The sequence below is a fragment of the Sesamum indicum genome, linkage group LG8 (assembly GCF_000512975.1).
Source record: "Sesamum indicum cultivar Zhongzhi No. 13 linkage group LG8, S_indicum_v1.0, whole genome shotgun sequence".
Lineage (NCBI taxonomy): Eukaryota > Viridiplantae > Streptophyta > Magnoliopsida > Lamiales > Pedaliaceae > Sesamum > Sesamum indicum.
Window position 1 is genome coordinate 9,266,641 of NC_026152.1, and position 25,197 is coordinate 9,291,837.

Sequence of the window (25,197 nt, forward strand, 5' to 3'; positions counted from 1 at the left end):
TTTTGAAAATCTTAGTGTATGTAAAAGTTTTAACATTTTGTCTTTTAAGTACTGTTTTTGAAATTTCATGTCCTTCACATCAGAATCAGAGAATTTATTTCTTATAGCATCTAAGTCCTCTGAAGGGGTTGAAGCCATCTTTCACTTAAAACAGAAAATTCTCTAAATACAACTGTAATTAAGTTCAAGTGGTGGTTGTCCCTTGATCATTTCTGTAGTGGACCTGAACTGATTATGCTGTTTAATTGGCTGCTTAATCCTTTATCAAGGCAATCGTGATTTGATAATTAAATTACATTGAATGTAATGTGACTCTGGAAATCTTTCTTTACAGAGTTAGAACGGAAATTTGACCAAAGCAGTTGAATGGAATGCTTGACTGTATGTAAAACCTTTAGTATCGCTATGTACAGATAAATGCAACCAAGTTTACCATAATGAAAAGGAGTGAATGCTAGCTGCTAAGTTATTTTGTTGCTCTCTTTAAGTAAAGGATCAAATGAAGAAAGAAAGTAATCTGAAAGTGAGAATATGTGCATCCTATATCTTGTACTGTGTTAACTTTTAACCTATTGATTCTTCATCTCTCACTATTTCCTACTATTAGTTAAGTCATATGCTTGTTAAATCTTAATATGTTCATTTTTATGCCGTTTTAACTTTACAGAAACTGTTGATATCTTCCAGAAATCTGGAGTTCTTTACCAATGGCTACCGATACCTGATCCAGATTCTTCCTGCAGCAGTTGTTGCGCCCATGTACTTCTCTGGCAAAATTGAGTTTGGGGTCATAAATCAATCTGTATCTGCATTCAATCACATACTTGGAGATTTTTCCCTCATTGTGTACCAATTTCAGGCTATCAGTGCCTTTTCTGCTGTCATAGATCGACTAGGTACTCAAACTGCATCCAATTAATATCTCAAAGTATGGGTAATTATCAGCAACCGTCACTAATTTGACACATATGGGCTTTGTTTTCACTTGCTGAGTGATGTAATCTTCATGAGGATCCCTGGTTCTGACGTATCCTTAAGTTACCATGACATGGACTAATTCCTTTACTTTCATTAGATTTGGGGAACTTACTTGATAACTTGTTAGGCAAAGGCCTTCAAGATGTTTGTGCATTTACGATCCATACCATGTTTATGTTTCACTGAAGTACAAAAACTATGTAAAGATGAGGCCCAATTTGATATATATCTTTGCAGCGGTAATTGTGCATTGGTTCAATATAGAGTTTCAGGTTTGAAATCTGTAAATTACTGAATGAGAAATCCATAATAGTTCACAGGTCTACTGCTGGAAATTACTGCTCACATGTATGCCTATGAAGTTTGAGTAACATGCCATGTGTGAAGAGGTTTTGACATATTTCAAATGACAGGTGAATTTGATGATCTTTTAACTAGTAACGAGACCAGAAGTGACACGGAACCCACGGAAGAAATTTCTCGTGAATTTTGCAATGTAAGCAATTCTGTTGCATCCAACGGAGCTCTGACCATCAACAGAGGTTCAAAGTTACTAACAGTTGAGAATTTAACCCTGTTGACTCCAAGTAAAGCAACTCTTATTAGGGACTTGTCATTGGAGATCTGTGAGAAGGACCATCTGCTGGTTTGTATTTATATTTCATCTTTGAGATCTCAGCTTAAGAAGTTAAGCAAATTAAAAGAAAGGATTCATTGCTGGTACATAGCTGCATTAACAGGTTACAGGACCGAGTGGAAGTGGTAAAACTTCATTACTAAGAGCTGTAGCTGGTCTTTGGAACTTCGGAAGGGGAACTATAAGATTCTATGACAGAAATGCAAGGGATAATTCGCCATGCCTTTCTGCAGATGCAGCTTCTCCTGAAGCAACCTTGGTGCATGAGCACAACAAACACAATACGAGAAATTCAAGAGATGTATTTTTTCTTCCACAAAAACCATACATGGTTTTGGGAACTCTTCGTCATCAATTGCTTTATCCTACCTGGAATGATGATCTAGTACCCATGTCAGAAAGTGATACGCCAACTGGTATGACATCTTTCCTTGTGCCACCATATCCTTGGGAATTGCTGTTGTGAAATTTCTGAGTGGGTGAAATCCAATTGTAGACATCTGAATCACGGCTCCAAACTGTGATGTATTCTGAATCAAAATTCATTTTTTGCCTTTTAAATTAATGCCGGGTGATCTCAAGGAAGTGATCACCTATGAGGTAAACGTTAATTTGTCTCACTGTCAAACCAACTGTCTGTATCTTATAAGAATTAATCCATTCGGTTTCTTGATGATAAATGTAATTCATAAGCTTTGTGAAAACGAGAAAAATGTCATGCAAATGATGATTATCTGAATTTGCTAGCATTCAAGTAGAAAACAGCCAAGAGTTCGTAAGCATTGTACCGAGGGTTGCACATTCATGCTCTTTAGGATGGTCACAAGGGTATTAGAAAGAGGGATAGAAATAACTTGAGTGCAAGAAGGTATGAGGCTTTACCAATCAAGTAAGTAGGATGGCCATAGAATTGGCTGGTAGGCTACGCCATGAAAATAATTTTGAGACGTGCAAGTGGCTGAAGAAATTTTTAACTATATATATATATAACTAGCGTGGGTTGAAATCTGACAAGACCATGTTTTGTGGGAAGATGGAAATTGATATGCATGACATAGATGAGTGACTTCTATATTGACCATGTAAAATAATAAAGGATTTAGATTTTAATCTCTATGAGATTTAACTTCCTTTACCTTAACCCTGGAGGACCAATTGACCTCTACTGAGTATGAGCATTTACAAGTTGATTGGGAAAGGAATGTGAAATAGGAGATATGCCATGGTAAAAAGTAGGATTACTACTGATAAACTTGCTCTCCCTCGAGTGCTAAAATTGCTGACCGTTCATGTTTACAGGTTCACTGCCTTTCCTGATGCGTGGCAAAGACATGGATGTGAGTCCTGTGAAGCCAACAACAGACGACTTAATACGAGTTCTGGAAGATGTTCGACTTGCTTATATATTGTCACGGTTTGATCTGGATTGCACATATGAATGGTCTAGTGTTCTCTCCATAGGCGAGCAACAACGTCTAGCATTTGCACGCCTGTTGCTCTCTAAACCAAACTTGGTTCTATTAGATGAATCTACGAGTGCTTTAGATGAAGCTAATGAGGTAATTGAAATTGGCGTTTCTTTTTTTCATTTTTTTTTGCCTCCAACAACTCCTGTGTGTATGCATATTTTATTGGTGTTTTTTATTCAAAGTTTTGAGTACTCCTCATGTTCACCTTTCTTAATGCTGCAGTTACTATTCATTTAGCTACGACAGTTTATTAGCTGGAATTAGTATACTTTTCAATAAAATGCCTTTCGTCTATTATACTTGGTCCAAATTTAGGGTTGTATAACACTTCTGTCACCTTGTAATTCCTACTCTCTCTAAGCTTAACTTGTGTTTGCAGGCACATTTATATAAGCTAATTGAAACTACTGGGATTACTTACATAAGCATTGGCCACAGGCGAACACTCTACGAACACCATAAGAATGTCTTGCACATATCCCCAGTGGAACCAACAAGTGTGCTACCCAATTGGCGCTTCGAGCCCATCAAGAAGGACTCTGCATACAACTTATCAAAGCAGTAAATACAAACTTCATTAGACTGAGGTATTGCAATGTCCACTCTTTTGCTTAAGATGGTATAAACGGGACCAGGATCGATAGTCCCAAGAAAACAGTCTGGAAAATTTCCTCTTTTTTAACTGAAAATATTTGTTTAGAGTTTAAGTTATACCTTTCTGATGCCTAGCATTTGACCAAATTGATGTGAGGAATTGTTGTCTATTAGCATAATAGGCTAGGCTGTATAAGTCATGGATATCCCCATCTTTATGGCCCTGCAAATCCTTCTCGACTCTGAACTTGCACTGCACTTGCTCCGTTCTACATGTATTTTTTTACGAGCATTAAAAGCTGTTGGAGAAATAGATGTACATGTGACTTATTGATGAACATATCTGTCAAGAATTTAATTAAGTTGTTTTAGAGTATAGAAGTTTCTCATTACATGCATTTCACTTATCCCATGAAACTCAATTATGGGATCTATCAAATAATTCAAGCTCACTGATTGTGATGCAAGCATTAGATTTATTCATTTACTGCAGGTTTTATTTTAAGCTGCATATTAATGTTAGAAAGTGTTCGTTAAGGCAACGGCACCCCCAGTACTAGCTACCTAGCTGCTGTTGCTCGTGTCCCCACTCCCCCTCTCTCTTTATATAATCTATATGGAGTAATTACATATATACCCTTTAATTTATGACTTATTTACACAAATTGTTCGAAATAGTACACGTACATCCATAAAAGATATTATCAACATTATTTATATAAATTATCTCTGATTTTTGAAAAATTACATAAACCCCTTTGAGACCTTAACATCATTACATGAACTATCCCTATTTTTTAACTCCCAAAAGCGTTTTATATAATTATATAAAAGACAAGAATGGTTTATGAATACAAATTAAAAAGTGTAAAAGTAATTAATCCTATCTATAACACACTCTGATCTTGGATTGGATAGAATAATAATTATAAATTTAGATGGATAATTATGGTCCATGTTTGACCTGGTGCATCTATGTGAATGAGAGAGTATATGCATGGTGAAGAGTAGAGGGGTAACGTAGGGATGGGGTTGGGCTCTGAAATAAAAGGCGTGAAGGTTGATTATGACTATAGTTTAAGGCAATCGAGGCCGGCATGGGAATTGGGATCGCATCCTTTTCTTTTGGGGCAGGAACGTGTATATGTTGCGCACTTTCAGGATTTTGCTTTCTTTTCCATGCACCTCTCACGTGCATGCCAACGCCACCCCACCCTACATATTTCAACCTCTGCCTAGCAACCGTTTTTGCCTAGCTATACAAAAAATTAATCACCTCCACCCCCAAATACATATATAGATCAATATATAATAATGATTTTTCAAAAATATTTTTTTGATTTGTTGTGGGATAATGATAGACATTTGAATCCCATCAAATCTTGAAATTATTAAATGATGAGTTTATTACAATTATACATGAATAAAATTACAAAATTTGGATCAAAACAAACCATATCTTGTACTCAGACTTTGATTACGGCGTGCAAGCGCATCCAAAGTCAAGTTGAGAATTCTTATTGATATGGAGGAGAGATGCATGTACATATAATACATATGGATTCATGGCCAGAAAAAAAGGGAAAAGAGCCGGACAAGGTCTTCACTAGTAGACATGAAATGAGAGGTTGTATGCTCGGAGAAAAGCAAACAAAGGCCAGTTTTTCAACTATCAGCTGGCGTATGTGCATGTAAAAGTAGCTAGCTAAGCCTAAGGGGGGAATAATGGCAAATTCCTTAATTCTTGTTTTGACTCTGACGAGCAGTGCATATATTAATAATAATGAATACGCGATAATATATATAAATATAGGGAGGGTATGGTTTTGACCGAGAAGAAGAGATGCTGTTGATGTATATATTGGCAATACACAATTACTTACAAGGACCAAAAAAATAATTTTGTGTATATAAGTCTTACAATAAATTAATATATACACTTTTACCACACTATATAATTTCTCAAAATATTATTTTGTACCTCAAGTTACTATTTATTGATTTGACAATACCGAATGCACTCTAAAAAATTCTCTCTAATGTCTAATTTCAGTTGGTGAATTATTGTGGGGAGAGTAAATTATCTTCTCATCCCCTCATCAAATTTATAACCACATGAGATGGGTAGTACTATATAGTAATTGGCAGTAGTGCAGATTTTCATCACTTATATGCGGCGAATTTTGGGATGTGTAGGTCTCCCCCTTCAACGACACTTTCCAATTTCTCCTTCACAGATTAATTATAATAACCTCATTACATATGTTTCTTTTATAATTATTTCTGTCACTACTATATACTTTTCTTTATTATAATATTATATTGCTCATAATAAGATACTTTTCCCTTATAAAAATATTTCAATGGATGTTGTGTGGATTAAGGATGATTGATTATATACAGTTTGAAATTTATCAAGTTTTTATCTCTTTTCCGATTCTCATTAAAAGTTCTTGATCAAACATTCTAATTTGATGATTCATTCTTCTCTTTGGCTAAACATCACGATTTTTTCTTGAAAAAGCGTTGGATCGATGCATGGTGTGGTAGGATCACACACTACTCCTTCGGTATTTAGATGTGTTTGGAGAAAATAAAATAAGCAACTCTAAGTAAAACATAAGATCTAGCAAATTTAATATGAAAAGTTCAAGGCATTCTACTTCATCAAATTACAGAATAATGGAAAAAATATGACTTTTTCAACCCGGAGAATATTAGATAACATAAAAAATCTATCAAGTGATTGGGTCAGTTTATAAATTCTTAAAACAACTTATAAGATGCTAGAAAGCATTTGGTACGTAATTTGAGTTCCCAACTTAATTGTTTTAAATCTCTATTTATTAGCTGGATACTTGAATAACTTCTTTTTAAATAAGTTACGTGTATACAACATCTTATAAGCTCAAACATTGTCTTATAAATCGACTTTGTAAATAAACTTAATTAGCCCAACACCCTCTTATCGTACTTACTTTGTTTTCCTATCAATCAATATATCAATGGATCTTAGGGAGACAACCCAATGATTCGGGCACAAGACCTTCTTAAATATGTGCGTCAGTGTAAAATAAAAAGGAAAAAAAAGAAAAGGGCAAAATTAATATGCATCATAGTACTAAACCTATTAGTTACAAGGATATTAGAAATACCTAATTAGCCTTCATTAATTTCTGCAATGAATTGATCATATATATATATATATATTTAATTGTAGTACATATGTATGTATATATGATATATAGATATGAATGCAGGTCTTTTTAACGACGACACTACTCGATTTGTGTGCTCATAATAAACCAACAGCTACCGTTTTACGTACGTACTCTCATCACAATTCATTTCTCCCCCGGCACTTTTGCTTGTCTTTTCCGTTTGGCACTGCGCATCGGAAACCCTAAAATCAGAGGTTTGCTTCCTCTCTCTTCTCTTATCAACTTTCCGCTGATGGATCATCACCTAATTTGCCTCGCTTCCTGCGAAGTTTTCTGTTTAGTTAAGGTTACGTCACCCTCCCTAAATGAAATCTCGTTTGTCAACGTTGTAACACTCATACATATGTGTAGTTGCTTGCTCCATGTTTGACCTCAACAAGCTTAATTAGTGTATATATACATATACATATACATATGTCTCTAGCTAGCTAGGGTTTGATCATGAGCTGCAGTCGTAGCTATTCCGAGATGGATGTTAATTAGGGTTCATGATCATGTGCATGATTAATCTTAATCTAGGTCGTAACAATTAGGGTTTGACTCATTCAATCCTTAATTAATCACTAGAGTAGAAGAACATCATCATATGTATATGTAGGTAGATGGATGTGCACAATTGATTTGATTGAAATGGATTGGATGACAAGTGCAGGAAACACATAATTATGATGGGTGGAAATGGGGAAGTATCAGTTCCACCAGGGTTCAGGTTCCATCCCACCGACGAGGAGCTGCTTTACTACTATCTAAGGAAGAAGGTCTCTTACCAACACATCGACTTGGATGTTATTAGGGAAGTCGATCTCAACAAACTTGAACCTTGGGACCTCAAAGGTACCTGCCCTAATTTTTCCCCTTCTTACATTAAATTCACCTCTTTATCATATTTAATCTTAATTTCCTCTAATTTTATGTATATATATATATATATATATAATCATTGAAGATCTTTGAGTAGTAGTAGTATTTTTGGAAATAATTTTTTTAAATAAATTTAAAGATAGGAATTTCAAATATAACATATTCTTTTTGGAATCTATAATTGAATAATTATATATTACAAAGAAATTCGAATCTTTTGCTGCTCGATCATTTTTAATTATATTTTATAGAATCATCTGAAATTGTTTCTTAAATAATATTAATTAATTTGAAATTCAAATTCTTTCGTCCAAATATAACCTTACAGAGTGTATATATAGTTTAATTATTTAATTGGGGTTGGATAGAGTATAAATGAGGTAATTAATGTGATGATATTATATATAGTTGTGAGTTTGATGGCAAATTAAGCGTATGATGAAGTGGAAACGTATAGTATACGGCCGGCATTTGCATGGGAACAAACTAAAATCTCACTCCATCCAATAAACCCAAACTACTATATATATGTATGCATGTATATATATATATATATTTCAAATAAGAGCTATTTATATATATAAGTACTAATTATTAAATAATCATATATAAATTAAAGGATGTATATAATTTTGAGTTAACCTAGAGAATATTTATTTACCTAGCAATTTTATGCTATATGTACAAGTTTCTATTCTAATTTGATGAATTACTACCAATTTCAGACAATTACATTTATACATCAAAAAATTTAATTAGCTGATCTTTGAAAGATGGATCAGGATATGCAAATACTGGTAAAAGAATTGAACAAGAATTCACAATTTAGAGATTTTTGAGGGGGTTAAATTGCGTAATAAAAAAAATTATAATTTTTAGTCATATAATTAGGAGTTGATATTCTTTTTCTTGTATGAATTGATATTTATAATTTAGTCTTATAATATTAAAGTTTTGATAATTTTAGCCTTTTTTCAGTCAAATTGATAATAAAAATTACATGCAATTTACACATGATCTAATTAAATTGCAAATTTAGTCATGTAATTTAGAAGTGGTTGGCATTTTGGTCCTGTGTAATTTGATTTACAAGACTAAAATTGTAATTTAATCGAGTCATGTGCAGTCACATGTGATTTTCCGACAATAAAAGACTAAAGCTGCCAAAATTTAAAATTACATGACTAAATTATAAAAATAAATTCGCATCGGACAAAAAATGCCATCTCCTATGTTACAACGACACTAAAATTGCAAATTTCCTCGTCATAAAATGTAATTATGTATAGTAATGGATATGAATTTGCATTGCAGAGAAATGTAGAATAGGGTCGGGGCCCCAAAACGAATGGTACTTTTTCAGCCACAAGGACAAAAAGTATCCGACGGGTACCCGGACGAACCGGGCGACGGCAGCGGGGTTCTGGAAAGCGACGGGGAGGGACAAGGCCATCCATCTCAGCACCTCCAAGAGAATCGGGATGAGAAAAACCCTAGTCTTCTACACCGGCCGTGCCCCTCACGGCCAGAAGACTGATTGGATCATGCACGAGTACCGATTGGACGATCACACTCCTGATCACGAAATCCAAGTACGTACTATAAACTAAATTCCATTTTCTTCATAAAAATTCGTTGTTTATACGCAGACAACAAATGTATAGCTTTTAGTTATACATGCATGCATGTATGTAAATCACATGGTGGTTTTTCTTTTACATTTTTTTATAAGTTAAGATTCTTAAGCCTCACTGTATATAGTATTATTTAAGGTTAATTATGATCATATCCCTTAAGAATCTGACTTTGTCCTACTTAATTTTGATCAAACAGGAAGATGGGTGGGTGGTGTGCAGAGTATTCAAGAAGAAGAGCCACACCAGAGGTTTCAACCCCGAATTCGACCAAGAAGTAGAGCACATTGTGCCTTTCAATGCAGCTGGTGGTTGTACCTTAGAGCAGAAGCAGAACTCAGATCATCTACCACATTATAACAACTACACATTTCATGACCACAACACTTCCAACATGCATCTCCCACAACTACTCAGTCCCGATACCGTCCCACCTTCATTCTTGTCCTCACTTCCACTGCCCACCATTGACATGCAGAGTTCCCAGAACCTGTTGAGGTTAACATCCGGTAGTGCCGCCACCTCCGGCTGTGGCACCAGTGCTGGGCTCATGCAGCCAGAGAAGTTTTCCGGTGACTGGTCGTTTTTGGACAAATTACTGGGAGCTACGCATCAGACCATGGACCATATCAGCAAATGTCACCAGTTTTCTCAGGTTGCTGATTTTGTTCCACCCACCCAGAGGATTCCGTTTTCTTACCATGGGCTGGAAGCAGATCTTTCCAGATATTCCAAGTAGTTTTTTGTGGTAATTTAAGATATTTGTGTTGCTATGGCTAACCTGGCCTTCAGCCTTTGAAACCTATTCGTTTATGTTGTGAGGCTGCATATTTCAAGTACTTGGGATTATGTGCAAGATTTTGGTTTTCTGCTTATCATATGCATTGTCAATTTCAGTGTCAGTTAAATGTAGAAAAATGTGTATAGCAATTCCAACTATCAAATTAGCTGGAAGTAATGTTATGCAACCTTCTGCGTAAGTATGAAGCTACAAAAACAAGTTTCTATGTATCATCAAACACAAAGGGCTGATCATATGGAACAATGAATGTGGGAAGAGGTGAAAGCCTAACTTCAAGAACACTTTATGTTTAGGTCATAAAAGGGTCCTGTCAAATATGTCAGGAGAAATCCTTCAATCAGAATGTACAAATATGTCCTGACAAATTCCATGTATGCTCGTTCGAGCTGCATGGAGAAGCTAACACTTGAACTCAAATGTTCAGAAAAATGAATCGTATACTATAGTATTATACATATGGGCATATTGCTACACTAACTAAGAAACCCAACAAGGCACCTGCTGCGACTTCAATTTCTGTGTGGCCAATTGATTCTTTCAATTGAGGGCAACTCTCTGCCGAACTTTCTAATCCTCCATTGACCTCAGACACTACATTAGAGGACCTTATAAAGGATGTGTTGCTCTGCTTCCTGTCATCAGTCTTGAGTAATAGAGAAGATTTTGTTGGCTTCGTCGCATCTGAGAAAAGAGGGTCAATGTTCTCCATCTTTGGAGATGATTCTCTTGGGAAAGAATTGGTCAGATCTTTGGCATCATTTCTGGAGGCAGTTGAATGTGACGCGGTTCTGAGCAGAACTTTGTTTAGTTCTCTTGCATGAGTGCCCACTTCCCTCCTAACTCCCTGCAAAAGCATAAAGGGGAAGTTGAATAACTCCCCAAACAACTGTAAAAGGCTGCATATCACTATATGTAATAGAGATGCCAGTGATTTTGCCTGGTGAATTCAACAATTTTGAGGCATGTAAAGAGGTCTCTTGTTCAACCTAAATCTAATAAGATACTTCAGTAAATTTAGCTACACTGCCAAAAATGGATAAAGTTAACCTTTTTGTGTAAAACATTTTAGCATGTTACACAGCTACTATGACATCAAACAATCATAATCCACCTGAAGACTACATAAAAGGAACAATACAAATGTCTAACCACGTTTGAGAAGTCTCGATGTGCATATTTGATACGCTTAATCTGCTGAGAGAATATTCAATTTTTGACATGGATGACTATTGGACATAGACTGGAACCTTACGCTTATTCAAGTTTAAGGGACAGAAACTAGAAGACATACTAAAACTAGGAGCTGAAGGCCAAAATTTTTGGTGCAAGTACACAAACAAACAATTTGAGCTTTTAAGGCTTGATCAATGCTCTGTTAAACTTAGGTTCTTTTCTTCGCTGGTCAGTATTGAAAAGTCAAAGTAACCAAATAAACAAAGATTACATCTTTGGCTCATTACCAGCTGGAGCAGAGACCTGTTCCCAGTATTTCATTTCAAGATCCTAGAGTTCAATATGGAATTACGTATTCAATTGACGTACTTAATTTGACGCTGGCTTTGGCAACCTAAGTTGACCAAACAGAGAAAGAGAAGAGATTTCAACACAAACCTGAGCGTCGTACATAATAAGGCTAGCATAAACTACAGCCAGACCAAAAATAGCATCAGAAAATCCCCTGTAACAGATACATCAGCAACATTTGCATTAGTAACTATGATCAAAATCCAATGCCACACATTTTCTCCCAAAGATAGACACTCATCCAAACAAAACCGAAAATAAACAAATTGATCACTAGATATCCAAAGGTAGAATCTAGTGGAAACCTTTCAAGACCAAGAGAAGTTGCAGTTGCCACAGCAGCCTGGAATTTGGGAATGAACAACACACATTTAGATGAGACTAAGACTATCTGTTTTTATGATCTTTAAATTAAATTTAAAAGAAAAAAAAAGATTACAGAAGAGTGTGTGGAAGGGAATCCTCCAGCCTGAACGGCAGCCCTTAAATCAAATTTCTTGCCATATAAGAGTGTCGAAGTAAACGGTTTTGTCAGTTGCCCAATTGCTGCAGATACAGTTGCGGCTACCAGAACCTATACACCAATTTCATACAAACTAAAAAATCAAACTGAAAAAAGAACACCAAATTCAAAAGCTAACAGCCCATCTCAACGAATAACTGCACCTTATTATGATAAACGCCGGCAATATCATTGATTGAAACACTCTGACAAGCGAGTTCAGAGACACAACGGAAGCGAAAAGAAGGAGCTATGGGATTTCTTTTGGGGAAGAGATTTGTGGGTGCAAAATTGTTTCGGGTTTCCAGAAATGGGCTGCTGGAAATGTTGCAAATTTGCAGTAACATTATTGAATTCGGCTGCTAATTTTTGAAATTTCTCTTCATATTCTGAAGGTCAATTGCGTTTGTAACTGTAGGATTACTTAATTCCTGCTTTGGATTGAACGCCCCCTGAGCTTTATGAAAACTAAAAAGAAGCCTCGCAAAGTTTTGGTAATTCAAGAAAGAACCCAATTTTGGTTGCTCGTATATTAGTGTAAGTGCTAAACAACAAGCTTGGTTAGAGCGTGTAGCTGTGAAATACAAGGTCGGAGGTTCAAGCCCCGACTTCTTCTCCTAGTATTTTGGCCTTTTTTTTCCTTACCAATTTTGTGTGATCTCAATTGACTTAATCGACTTCCAAAATTTTAATAAGTTAATTTTTTTATTATGTTTTATTTTTATTTATATTATATTTTAAAATATAAAAAAATTATTTATTATATGCATATGCAAATAATTTGGCGTGATGACTAGTTAGTTACTAATTATATGCTAAACAATGTCTAAAATGTGACAGAAGCAAACAAATCCATCGCTTTGCACTTAGCACTATGACAAGTATCACTGAAGCAATGTAAGAATGCGTTTCTTTATCTGGGGATGGGTTATGTCAGAATGCGTCTCAGCAGTGGTTTACAGCATTCACTGCAACAGGAACTACTGCTTGCTACTATTGGAGCCATTCTTGATTCTACAATCACATATAACACATGTGTGAAAATCCCGTGATGGAATCACACCTTCATTGTCTTTATTGATGGTGGAAGGACTGCTACAGACATTAGCTTCACATTATACATAGATAGGGATAAGAAACATCGAGTTCAGATACTCTTCCCATGCCAGATTCCAATGAGGTGATCATAGCTTTGCCTTCTTCGGCAGTCTACCTCTCAATTCCTCAGCAACCGCGTCAATGAACTCTTCAGTATTCAAATACTGATCCCTCGACACCCTGCAAGAAACACACCCATGCTAGAGGAATGTATAATATATAAGAACGGAAATCGAACAGAAAAGAATTGTACTCACTTAGGTCCGTGAATAAGAAGAGCAAGATCCTTGGTCATCTTTCCAGACTCTACACTTGCAATGCAGGCAGCCTCAAGTTTCTCTGTGAAATCCAAGAGTCTGGAATTGTTGTCTAATTTTGCCCTTGAAAAGTCGATGAAGTAATGCGTTAATATACAAGCAATAATGAATATTAATGGAACCAGAAGACGAGAAAATCAATCTGCTACCTGTGCGCAAGCCCCCGTGACCAGGCAAAGATTGAAGCTATGCTATTTGTGCTAGTTTCACCTCCTTTTTGATGAACACGATAATGGCGTGTAACTGTGCCGTGTGCTGCCTCTGCCTCAATTGTCTTTCCATCAGGGCATACCTATTGAAACACTAAGAAGTTGGTAATGGTACAACATAAAAGGGAAAAAGAGATGGACGAGATCGATGATATAATAAGCATACTAGTACTGATGTCATCAAACCTAGCGATCCGAATCCTGCATCAAGAGAAATGAATACTTTGTAACCTCAAATCTAATGCAATGAAATAACGAAAAATAACTTTGCTTCTTCCTTTGGGAAAGGCAAGTGTTCATTGCGCTAAAGCTAGATGTACAAAGTATTTTACAAACCTTGGGCTAAAAAATCACTTTGAACATCCCCATCATAATTTTTGCACGCCCAAACATAACCTCCTTCGCTCTTTAGGGCATAAGCAACCATATCATCTATAAGACGATGCTCATACCTATTGTATCAAGAGAATAGATTTAAAAAAGGAAAAAGAGACAAAGTGGACTCATTCTCTTTCATAAACTTAGTTCTACCAGATCCCAGCAGCCTCGAACTTGGACCTCCATTCTCTTTCATAAACTTCTTGGAAGATCTCCATGAATCTTCAGGAATTGAAATCAAAGAAATGAGCAGCAGAAGAAAAAAAAGAAGGAGAATTCAATTCACAAATGGTGGAGCATAGCACGGAATTGTAGAACTTAGGATACTAGACAAAATAAAATCACTACCTTCCATCATACTTCTTTAGAATGGTATTTTTGGTGCTAAGATAAAGAGGCCACCGCTTCTGGTAAGCAGTGTTCATTGAAGCCTCCGCAAAAGCACGAATAGACTGCGCAATGGGAAGTATATCACTCCTATCATCATGCAAATTACAAGGTGATTCTAGAAGGTAACTGCTGACCTTTCTGTAAGAAAATGCAGTAAAATATTTTTGGTCTTTCAAGTCTGCGTCATCAGTCAAAATTCAATTTTATTTCTTCCAGGCCCAAATCATTCCTAGAGACTAGACAGAGTTTTCTATTGGCTACCCACTGGACTACATATAATCTAGTGTAAGCCAAAAACTATCAGTCTTCTGCATGCATTGTGTTTGGTAGTAACAGGAATACACAACACAATAGGAATTATTTTATTATAAAATAGGGAGGATCTCAATAGGTGGAAAGTCCCACACAATAAGATTGTTAAGTTGTTTCCGCATATGTCCAATTATTTGTAATGGCATAGGGGAGAGATAGAATGAAAAAGAAAATGCCAGTAAAAAATAAGTTATAAACTCTTTAACCTGGTTCTGCATTTTCAGAACTCTCATAGAGTTCAAATCTTTTCCTTCTGTCCAAAAATATAATCTCAATGATGGAAGTTTTCTCCTCAAAAAGTAAAAAGAGAAAGACAGAAAAGATAAAATAACACTGCTGCTTAACTGGTCTGTACAGGCAGATCTGAATTGAAGCTGGACTTATTTAGTGTAAATGAAGTGATAGCTTGGGGTGGTGTTATAAGCTCTATATCACCACATCACCATTACTACTGTGACATAAACAAGATGATAACAGGAACTCAATGGTAAGTTATAGATTCAGACCTCATCAGTGTTATACATTGACAGAGCTACACCACCAGACCCCGTAAAGTTGAACACCTCCAGCTCTGTGCTCTCTTCAGCCATAGTGGGCACTGCAACATGTATCGTGCCACTTTGTCATAGCAGATCGCATATATTTGAGAGCAATACGACTCCAAAAGACGAGTCTTCTTTATTTCAATTAAGCACTATAAAGAAAACCTAAATTTATATGTATAGAATACTATGCAGAAATAATATAATGGTTGCAAGTATACCAAACACCATTTTAAGTTTTCCAGGTCCTTGAATGACTAGATCGGTAGCTCGATATTGATCACCAAAAGCATGTCTCCCAATGCATATTGGTTTTGTCCAACCTAAGAATAGGCAAAATTTTGTAACTAGCATTAGCAAGGGAAGAAATGCTTTAGTTGTAACTCCAAGCACCTCATAATAAGAACCTGGAACAAGCCGAGGAACATTCTTGCATATGATAGGTTCTCTAAATACTGTTCCTGTAGCAAGTGAAAATAATATTACCAGTCAAAATCTGCAATCAAATGAAGATTCGGAATCAAGAAAGTTCTAAGATACTTAGTCAACCATTTAGGATGTTTCGAATGGTTCCATTTGGACTCTTCCACATATGTCTCAAGTTGAACTCTTTAACACGTGCCTCATCTATTCAATCAGTCAAAAGAGTCATAAAAATATCAACATAAAATAGAACCAGGACAACAAATTAATATGGATAGTAACAAGTGGAGCTGTGATGTGGATGAGATAATTCAGTTATATGTTTAGCCAAAGCAACATTGATCATCAACAACAATCCAGTGAATAATGGTTTCACCAAGTGTTGACTGGAATGAATATAATAAAGTCTGAACGGTGGAGTTTAATATACATTGTACACATACCTGGAGTAATGGTTGCACATTTAATTGCCACATTGTACCTAGAGTGTAATACAAGGTCTTATGGTGTAATACAAGATGAAATGAAAATTTGAAATTTCATGCCCCATACTGAAAATCCATAGATCAAGCAAGAAATTCATTTTTGCATCCCCATGAATCTTTCAGAATAAAAACAAAAGAACTTGAAAATGAGTTACATACTTAAGTGTGGCCTCTGCACTTTCAACTGTAACCTTATCATTCGTGGCATCACGATGAGGAAGACCAAGGTCAAAATACTTGATGTCTAGCTCCAGGAAAGGAAGAATAAGCTGTAAATTATATGAAATCATTATGACTAATGCATGGTGATGTTCAAATTAGCAACAAGGATAAAATAACTATACATGCCTTTTCTTTGATCGATTTCCAGATCACTCGAGTCATTTCATCACCTGCACCAAACTCTCCATTTAAGTCACTATGATTGTGCTCCCAATTTGCAGATACGTTGAAGTATGAGAACTGTCTCTATAAAGATAGTATGTTCTTCTTGTATTATGCATAAAATAAACACACACACTCTCAAAAAACATTGATCGGCTTTGGTCCAGAGAATAAATGAAAAATAAAAAAACAGAGAAGCTAAAGTGAGAAGGATATTTACAATAAATCAACTCGAACACCTTGTATAAATATGGCTTTGGACCTGTGATAACCGGTACTCCATTTCATTCAATCACCAAAGGTAACCTTATCATCAAGGTCTTCCGTCAAAACCAAGCAAGCAAACGCTTGATCCATATCCATCATGAAAATTTCTTAACCATTCAAAGTCACCCGATATGCCCAGAACCCATAGGGCAGAGTTGCGTAAAAAATGAAAAATGCAACTATTACTACAAGATATCAGCATCTACTAGGTTTAACCAAGATAGATTGTCCTGCTCTAGAAAGCAATCCCACCTGCTACATCATACTCTGTTTCCGCTAATCACTTCCAGTCTAACCTAAATTGGAACCAAAGCCATGAAGAGACAAACACCCAATGATTCATTTTTTCCAGACAAGAAACCGGCGCAAACGACAGGAAAAGAAATCAAAAGAGAAGAGATGATCAGACAGAAACACAGAATGTACTGGGAACATGGTACTAACCATCCATCTCTACGATGGGATTGTCGACTTTTATCTTCTCGAAGTCCATCGGCGCAGAAACTCTACTCAAATTAGTAAGAATATTGAGCAAAATTGAAGAGGAAATTGCACAATTCAGTAATAGAATTCGGTTCTTTCAAGTACTGCTTTGCTTGTTACAAACATAGGCCGGTTGAATGCTACTTTGCTATTGAGAACACGACAACTCCAATTTAATTCACTTCTGTTCCGTTTCACACATAGTAACCAAATTGATGTAATTTTTCTACAAATCGCAGTAACATTGGTGCAATCATTACATAAATAATATTTTATATTATAAATAAATATAATTAATTTAAACATATTATTTGTATAATAAAAAAATTAGCATTACAATATCATAAGTGGTTATTTATGATTAAAAGTATTTTTTTATATAGGACTGCAGGAATGTCCAATCGGTATTACACACCCAACATCATGGATCTTTTAGCCCAAAATCATCAACCCGACAACTTGGAAAGAGCTGACTATATTACTGTATAATTATTGGCCACCACCTTGTTGGTGTCTTGATCTGACAACTAAATTCGATATTTTCAGTTCTACCCACAAGCGGTAAAATATTAATTTTTAAAATACTTATATTTATTTTGAGTTTTTTTTTTCTTTCTCCGGTTTCATATAATCTATTTCAAAATTATTTATTTATTTATTTTAATTACAATCCCATTCAACAAAAGATTTCAGTAAATGATACGTAATTATTTATATTTTTTAAATATTTTGTACACATGCATCAAACTTGGCACGTACAACTAGTACAAATGAAACATCCACCTTGCAAATGCAACACATTCTTCAGTTCGCCTCACAAGAATTTGTGTTTCCCATCCCCATAATGTTACCATCCAGAAAATTGAAACCACGGAACAATTTCAACCTGCCAACATTAGCGTGTAAATCACTCTCACTCTCAGAAAAGATGCATACATCATTATCATAAAGTCAAGACGTTCCGGTCCTAGAAATATTCAAATTCAACATAAGAAGAATCAGTTGAGTTGCTTTTGGTCTTATCACCACCTCCCATGTCCGCAACCTTCTTGTCCGAATGGCCTGAATCTTTGCTCGCAAACTGCGTAAAGTCTATAGGTTCAGGAACGTGTGGCGGCGTGGCGCATCTTACAAGAGCCCAGTTCACGCCCTCGAAGAACGGATGCTGTTTGATTTCGGTAGCGCCTCTCTTGTATGCAATTCTCTTCTGTGGTTCCTTCACCAAGAGCCCTTTGATGAGATCCCTGGCTGTAAGACTAACCTGTGGAGTTTCAGGGAACTTTAATGGTTGGCCAACAACATTAAAGAGTGTAGCGCGGTTGCCAGCACCCTTGAACGGGGTTGTTCCGTGTAAGAGCTCGTACAAGAAGATGCCAAATGTCCACCAATCTACTGCACTGCCATGCCCTTCTCCACGGATGATCTCCGGGGCTAGGTATTCGTGAGTCCCAACGAATGACATGGAACGAACGTTTGTTGGCTCAGCCATTAGCTCGGGAAGGGAGTTAGAATTGTTACCCAGCCCGAAATCAGATTTGGATTTGCGATTCTTTTTGGTAGGAAGGAGGCGCGGAAGAAAAGTTGATGGCTGCATGCACCCACGTACAGCATGGTCATCATCCAAGATGCCACCAGGAATTTCACTCTGATTTGCCACATGAACAGATGAAGATTTTACGAGTGTTGGACTGACAGAACAACGAAGTGAGAGGTCAAAGTCGGAAAGCATGATGTGGCCCTCTTCTCTCACTAGGACATTTTCTGGCTTCAGGTCCCGGTAAACAATTCCTAGCATGTGCAGATACTCGAGTGCTAACAAGACCTCTGATGCATAAAATCTGTAAAAAGTAGAATTAATAAACAAAATGTCAAATAGGGTGCTATTTGCTTTGCCAAATTCATGTCGGAGAATGTACACAGAACAAACAATTAGTCATGGGATGCCTAAGGCTAATCATGCATCAGATAGACGTAGAATAACAGTTTCGGCTTCAAGAAAAACCAACTCGGATTGTGGAAAAGAAGTAACACAAAAAATTGGTGACATAGCTCATAGGCGAGTTCATCAATGATGATAATAAATGCAAAAGATATAATAAGAGAAAGCAAATATCAGTTACATAAATAAGGCTCCCCCTAGTGTGGAATGTGACTGATGTGACAATGGTGCAAGTAGTCAAATCCTAACACTATAGTCCAAATTTACTAGCATGCAGTGGAGAAAAATTGAGATGGCATGTAAATGAGAAAGGCGCATAAAGATCAATAACGTAAGTGGGTAGTGACCTGGCAGCTTCCTCTGTAAAATGCTTATTGGGCTGCTTTTGCCGAAGAGTATGAAGGTTACCTCCACTGCAAAACTCCATGACCAAGCAATAAAACTTATCAGTCTCAAAGTAAGAATATAAGGTAGGTAAGAAAGGATGATCAAGAAGACCAAGAATCTCTCTTTCTGTTTGAGCTCTGAGTAGCTTATTTCTGCTTGCAAGAGAACCTTTATCCATAACCTTCATGGCGAAGAAGGCATTTGTTCCTCGGAGTTCAACAAGGTAGACACTTCCAATGTCTCCATAACCAAGGCGCTTTAGGAGACGAAAACTGCTAAGGCCAAGATGAGAATCTCTTTGAGAAGCAGAATTTATGGCATCCCATCTGCCATCACCACCAGTATGGGGCTTGAGGGGTGCACTTGTACTTTCTAAGCTGTCACTGCGATTGCTGCTAACACCGCCCCAGCCATGATTGATATTTGATACTCCGCTCTTAGCATTACTTGATTTTAAGTTAGAAGATATTGCGGGTGATCCACTTGTCAGATAATCTGTATCCGTAAATATTTTAGGACTGGGCAATGGGCATGGACTTGAACCAATTGGAGTCACTGCGTCATTTCTTCTAAATTCACTTGGCGATTTATGAGTGGAGGTTGAATTAAATTCAGAGTTGGGACCTACAGATAAAGGTTCACATGGAGAGACACGGCCAGGATTGGCGCTTCTTTTTGGCAGTTGATCTGATTTCTTCAAGTCCTTAGATATATTTGAAGTTGATGTGGCAGAACTTTTGCTTGCCAGGTCCTGCTGGCCAGGTTCACACGCATTGTCTTCTGATGGTGTGTGACTCATCTACATTTGAAGAAAACACATAAATCTTATCCATTTATCTCATCACCGAATCAATGAAGAACCATTAAGAATCAAATGCAAGAATCAAAAGATGAAAACTAAAACCCGTTATGCCCTATTCCATTTGATCTATCAAATTACTCTACTGAGGAAGAACTCCAAGAATAAGATAAAAACTAATAACTACAGAGCAAACTTCATTTTCAGAATAGTCATGAAGCTATATTATGCATATGTGCACAAGCTGTAAATCTTTCTCTAACCATTTCCAGGATACGTAACAAAATCCTCTAACAGTTAGCTCCCTGAAGATAATTAAGCTTCCTCCTCATTTCCAATCAAATTTAGGATCACAGACGGTGCCACTGCCCTGAAATTTGCTCTAAAATCATAGGAAAATCAGAGTTACAATTTCGTTATAAACCTATGCCAGTTTTGATGATGATTCTAACGTCTCCGGAAACAACATTGAAAAGGAAACATAGAGATACATTTCAATTACCCATCTTCAACATTTTTCAATTCATGCAGACCATTGAAGTCTATGGCAATCCCAAAATTGTTATATCAATAGGTACCTTTTTCCTGATATTGTTCCACTTGCATTTATAGCCGAATCAATCGACAGGAAATACTGATAACAATCAAGTCTGCACCCGTGAGACAAAATAACATCGCCAGGGGCTTACACGACAAGATTCTGAAACAAAAAACTCTGCAAATAGTAAAACGAATTACAAAATGCAAAATCTGCCCATGTTCTTGTTCTTCATCAGGCAATGAATTCTTGATCTAAACATCAAATCTTCATTCCTATATGACACAATGATACACTGATAATCCTCGTGCATGCAAATGTACATACAACCCATATTATTCCATACGAAGAACTCACCAGGTGGGCTCTGCTATGGCCTCCAAGGAATCAGCGAACATTGGAGAAGGTGTTTTGGTTTATGGAAAGGCAGGCAGAAGGACACAGGGAAATCCCACAAGAAAATAAAGGGACTTTGATAAAATCCATTGCCACTACGTGCAATGGAGTTTGGTATTTGACATCGTTGTGGTTGTTGCTACAATCAAAGGCATCATCCGTTTGGTGGATGGGCGAGGAGAGAAATTTGCGGGAAGCGAGGAAAAGAAATAAAAATAGAAATGGAAAATCCATTTTATACCCAGGACTGAATAAAAGAATGAGAGAGAGAGAGAGAGAGAGAGACGTGGAGGGATGAAAGGGAGAAGAGGTCAGTGGAGGTGGCAGGCCAGATCGGGGGATACGCGAGGATCGGCTTCGGCATTTCAAACTCTGAATATACTCGTGGTAGGAATTAATTTTCAATATTCTCATTTCTGCCCCACTTCTCTCTTTTAATTCCATTTTCACTCCCTAAAATATGACAAATTATATATTATACTTTGGTGGCAGATTAAATTTTGTGTTGCAAACTCTATCCCATTTTCTACACCATTCAATACACAGGTCGGCATCACGTTTTTTTATTTTGAGAAATATTTTATATACTTAATATGTATTTTTTAAATACAGTAAAAGATGAAATATGATTTGTAACAGAAAATTCAATCTATTTCGATAGACCTCTAACGAACTATATTTTTATAAAAAAATAATAATAAATAAAAAAGCTGAAAAAAAATATGGGAAATATTTGAGTTGAATTTAATATGCAAGATCAATATATGATGGTGAATATTTCCCCCTTCTATCTTCATTTCTTTGATGAAATTTTAATGTTTGATTCATGTTTTCACATTTTTTGAAATGAGATAAAACACATTTAATATTTATTTTTGTGTCTCTACACTTTATTTATGTGTTTTTTTATTTTTCAACTTTCTATATTTTAATAATATAAAAGAGATATGATTTGACAATAAACAGTGATTTTTGTGTCTAACAAATACAACATTAAACATACACTATTTATATATATACATATTTATATATAAAAATATATATAAAAGATATATGATTTGACAATGAACAGTGACTTTTCTTTCTCAAATCCCAATATCAAACCTGCACCACTTTTTTTAAAATATTTTAAATTATCTCAAAAGATAAATTCAAACCCCATCTATTTTCAACACACACTTACTTATCTCTATTTTTTTCTCTTATCGCCAAAACATTCAAAATACAAATTCAAATATAAGAATAGATTTCCCGTCCAATTAAATATATAACTATGATTAAATTTTAAATTTTTGTATTGATTTTATATGACAATAATATTCTTGACATAATGAGGAAAATCAATTATTTTTGGTAGTGGAGATAAATGCCGGCCTAACGCCGGATCCGATCCGACCCACCAGACTCATAGGTCGCCCGCCCGAATAAATGTGATTTGGAATTACCAGACGTATTATACAGTTATCGCACAAGTCAGAAACGGCTACTTTATCTCCCCAAAGCCGACGGAGAAGCAGAGGCCCGTAAGGTTCAAACGAGCGCAAAACAGCCGGAACTAAAGCGTGGAGATGGCTGAAAACTCCCTACCGCTGCAGCAAGCGGCTGTGCATCCGGCGGTCCAGCCGCTGTCGTACTTGCTGGGCACGTGGAGGGGACAAGGGGAAGGCAGTTTCCCGACCATCTCCCCTTTCAAGTACTCCGAGGAGCTTCAATTCTCTCACGTTCCCAACAAGGTACCTTCGTTTCCAATTGTCTGAATGCAAAACCGTTTTGAAATTACGGCACAAATATATAGGATCTGAAGGAATTTTATATTTTGACGAGGGAAGCCCGTGATAGCTTATTCTTCCAAGACGTGGAAATTGAGCAGCGGAGAGCCAATGCATTCCGAGAGTGGTTTCTGGCGGCCTAAACTCGATGGTACAATTGAAGTTGTTATTGCTCAGAGCACTGCTCTCGTTGAGGTTCAGGTAATCATCATTCTCTCATCAGTGTGTTAAGTTGCCACAGGGATGATCATCCATGGATAAGTCTTAAGATGGTAGACAGTGGTGAATGTTGCAGTAGGATGTCCTCCTTCTGTAGTCTATTAGGTTGCTCGAGAGAAGTGTTTCTGTTTTCTCAGCTAGTTTTGGAACCAGGGGATGCCTTATTCCCTGCATAGGCCAATTTACCTTTCTTGCGAAAAAGAAAAAGCCAAGAAATCATATGTTCTAGCTATGAATTTTGCACAATTGATTGCTTAACTTGGTTATTTTAGTGGTTGATGTTATATGTGTAGCTTGTAAGTCAGAGCAACTTGATTCTTGATTTGATTAGAATATGTAGTAACTGCAAGTTTCCATGCTGTCTAAGGAGAGAAAATTTCCCAACTGATCAACGATCTCATGGTATTTCGCCAGAAAATTTTCATACTTATGGTGCAGCTGTTAATCACCTCCGAAATGGGCTGATAGGTTTTGTCACCACTTAGATAGAAGAAAACTAGATACAAGTAGAATTAGCTAGCGTCTGATGCTATTATGCTGTGGTTCTACATTGATCTGCAGAAAGGAACATATGATGCAGAACAGAGAAGAGTGAAGCTAAAGAGTGCCCTTGTTGGGAATGCTACCAAGGTAAATCAGTAGAGATGTGCATGTTTTTTGAACTATTTCAGTATGTTTGTTTTCACTTCTACTATCTTAATTGCGTAGTCGCATGATGGATCCCCAAGCTCTATTGTCAGGAAGATGTCTTCCCATTAACATGTGAATAATTCTTGAGTCCTTGTACACCTTAAGTTGACAAGTTAAATAGTACATCTACATTCGAAATGGGCTGAGTTTGTATTAGCTAGTCATTCTAGAAGCCTCTTGAAGCTCAAGATAATTTAGGCCCAAATACAATACACTGCCTACCCTTTATAAAATTAAAAACACCCATTGAGGTTGTAGGTATTACGCCCCCTATTCCGAGGCAAAAGCTGCCACAAAAATAGTGCACTAACACCTTTCAAGAGATGTATTTGTAATTTTATAAAAAATACGTATAAATGAAATTTACCATAAATTTAAGACCAGAAATTAGGGAACGGCATTAATATGTATCAAGAATAACACATTGTTTCTGTGATGGCAGGTGAAAGAGATGAGTCGAATCTATGAAGTGATTAGTGGAGAATTATCATACGTGGTTGAGATGGCCACCAACCTCACAAGCCTGCAGCCGCATTTGAAGGCCGTCCTTAAAAAGCTATGACGACAACCCTTTTCCCAGGTTGTGATGAATAAATCAGCGGTTGTACCACCCATCGCTATTGCAGTTACTCTCCTACATCTTTAGACATCCTTGAAGTTGAGGGCTTGAAATTTGATGTGACAATTGTTGACAAGATATTCAACTAAAAGATTATCAATAAAGAAAAGAGAAGTAAACGGATACAAAAGATTCTTTGACAAGTCACCGTCAGTAGTGACTCTTACTACTGAAAATTTTATGGGTTGTGACAACTTCTTGATGCGTAGAAAATGACTGTTGAAAAGAAAAAATCCTTTCAATAATGAGTTTTTAGCTTAGTGATTAAAATTAGGCCGAAAGCCTATGTTCCCCTGGACGTTCGATCACTTAAAGTAAATTCATCTTATTA

At 36.4% G+C, this 25,197-nt stretch overlaps 6 protein-coding genes across 10 annotated transcripts in view; 3 read left to right on the top strand and 3 right to left on the bottom strand.

Moving 5' to 3' along the window:
* LOC105168614 (ABC transporter D family member 2, chloroplastic) overlaps positions 1 to 4,054 on the top strand; it is a gene marked incomplete in the record, with an annotated part of 6,433 nt that extends 2,379 nt beyond the window's left edge. Inside the window, 6 exon segments of the mRNA XM_020696461.1 lie at positions 1 to 16; positions 668 to 896; positions 1,392 to 1,624; positions 1,719 to 2,031; positions 2,915 to 3,174; positions 3,464 to 4,054. Of these exon segments, the coding sequence (XP_020552120.1) occupies positions 1 to 16; positions 668 to 896; positions 1,392 to 1,624; positions 1,719 to 2,031; positions 2,915 to 3,174; positions 3,464 to 3,649 (1,237 nt within the window).
* On the top strand, positions 6,960 to 10,348 carry LOC105168083 (protein SOMBRERO). The gene is made up of 4 exons (XM_011088013.2): positions 6,960 to 7,093; positions 7,552 to 7,733; positions 9,075 to 9,352; positions 9,594 to 10,348. Exons 2-4 carry the CDS (start codon positions 7,565 to 7,567, stop codon positions 10,131 to 10,133), a joined length of 987 nt encoding a protein of 328 aa, XP_011086315.1. The 5' UTR covers positions 6,960 to 7,093; positions 7,552 to 7,564; the 3' UTR covers positions 10,134 to 10,348.
* On the bottom strand, positions 10,478 to 12,729 carry LOC105168084. The gene is made up of 5 exons (XM_011088014.2): positions 12,387 to 12,729; positions 12,160 to 12,294; positions 12,026 to 12,063; positions 11,808 to 11,874; positions 10,478 to 11,040 (listed from the first exon to the last, which is right to left on the bottom strand). Exons 1-5 carry the CDS (start codon positions 12,567 to 12,569, stop codon positions 10,645 to 10,647), a joined length of 819 nt encoding a protein of 272 aa, XP_011086316.1. The 5' UTR covers positions 12,570 to 12,729; the 3' UTR covers positions 10,478 to 10,644.
* On the bottom strand, positions 13,062 to 17,711 carry LOC105168086 (isocitrate dehydrogenase [NADP]). Of its 2 annotated transcripts, XM_020695983.1 has the most exons (16): positions 17,472 to 17,711; positions 17,280 to 17,323; positions 16,725 to 16,768; positions 16,536 to 16,645; positions 16,335 to 16,372; positions 16,018 to 16,095; positions 15,876 to 15,929; positions 15,690 to 15,791; positions 15,433 to 15,524; positions 14,573 to 14,676; positions 14,378 to 14,446; positions 14,183 to 14,298; positions 14,013 to 14,047; positions 13,787 to 13,929; positions 13,578 to 13,700; positions 13,062 to 13,500 (listed from the first exon to the last, which is right to left on the bottom strand). In XM_020695983.1, exons 3-16 carry the CDS (start codon positions 16,758 to 16,760, stop codon positions 13,407 to 13,409), a joined length of 1,194 nt encoding a protein of 397 aa, XP_020551642.1. In that variant the 5' UTR covers positions 16,761 to 16,768; positions 17,280 to 17,323; positions 17,472 to 17,711; the 3' UTR covers positions 13,062 to 13,406. The 2 variants fall into 2 exon arrangements, with proteins under 2 accessions (XP_020551642.1, XP_011086317.1); XM_011088015.2 differs by lacking the exon at positions 17,280 to 17,323.
* On the bottom strand, positions 18,323 to 21,910 carry LOC105168087 (serine/threonine-protein kinase AGC1-7). 4 transcript variants are annotated; one of them, XM_011088018.2, is made up of 5 exons: positions 21,531 to 21,910; positions 21,214 to 21,335; positions 20,899 to 21,017; positions 19,797 to 20,635; positions 18,323 to 19,348 (listed from the first exon to the last, which is right to left on the bottom strand). In XM_011088018.2, exons 3-5 carry the CDS (start codon positions 20,899 to 20,901, stop codon positions 18,478 to 18,480), a joined length of 1,713 nt encoding a protein of 570 aa, XP_011086320.1. In that variant the 5' UTR covers positions 20,902 to 21,017; positions 21,214 to 21,335; positions 21,531 to 21,910; the 3' UTR covers positions 18,323 to 18,477. The 4 variants fall into 4 exon arrangements, with proteins under 4 accessions (XP_011086320.1, XP_011086319.1, XP_011086322.1 ...); XM_011088017.2 differs by having other exon boundaries at positions 21,214 to 21,350; XM_011088020.2 differs by lacking the exon at positions 20,899 to 21,017 and having other exon boundaries at positions 21,214 to 21,350.
* Positions 23,007 to 24,970, top strand: LOC105168088 (UPF0678 fatty acid-binding protein-like protein At1g79260). Its single transcript, XM_011088022.2, has 4 exons — positions 23,007 to 23,302; positions 23,399 to 23,539; positions 24,119 to 24,187; positions 24,690 to 24,970. Exons 1-4 carry the CDS (start codon positions 23,138 to 23,140, stop codon positions 24,807 to 24,809), a joined length of 495 nt encoding a protein of 164 aa, XP_011086324.1. The 5' UTR covers positions 23,007 to 23,137; the 3' UTR covers positions 24,810 to 24,970.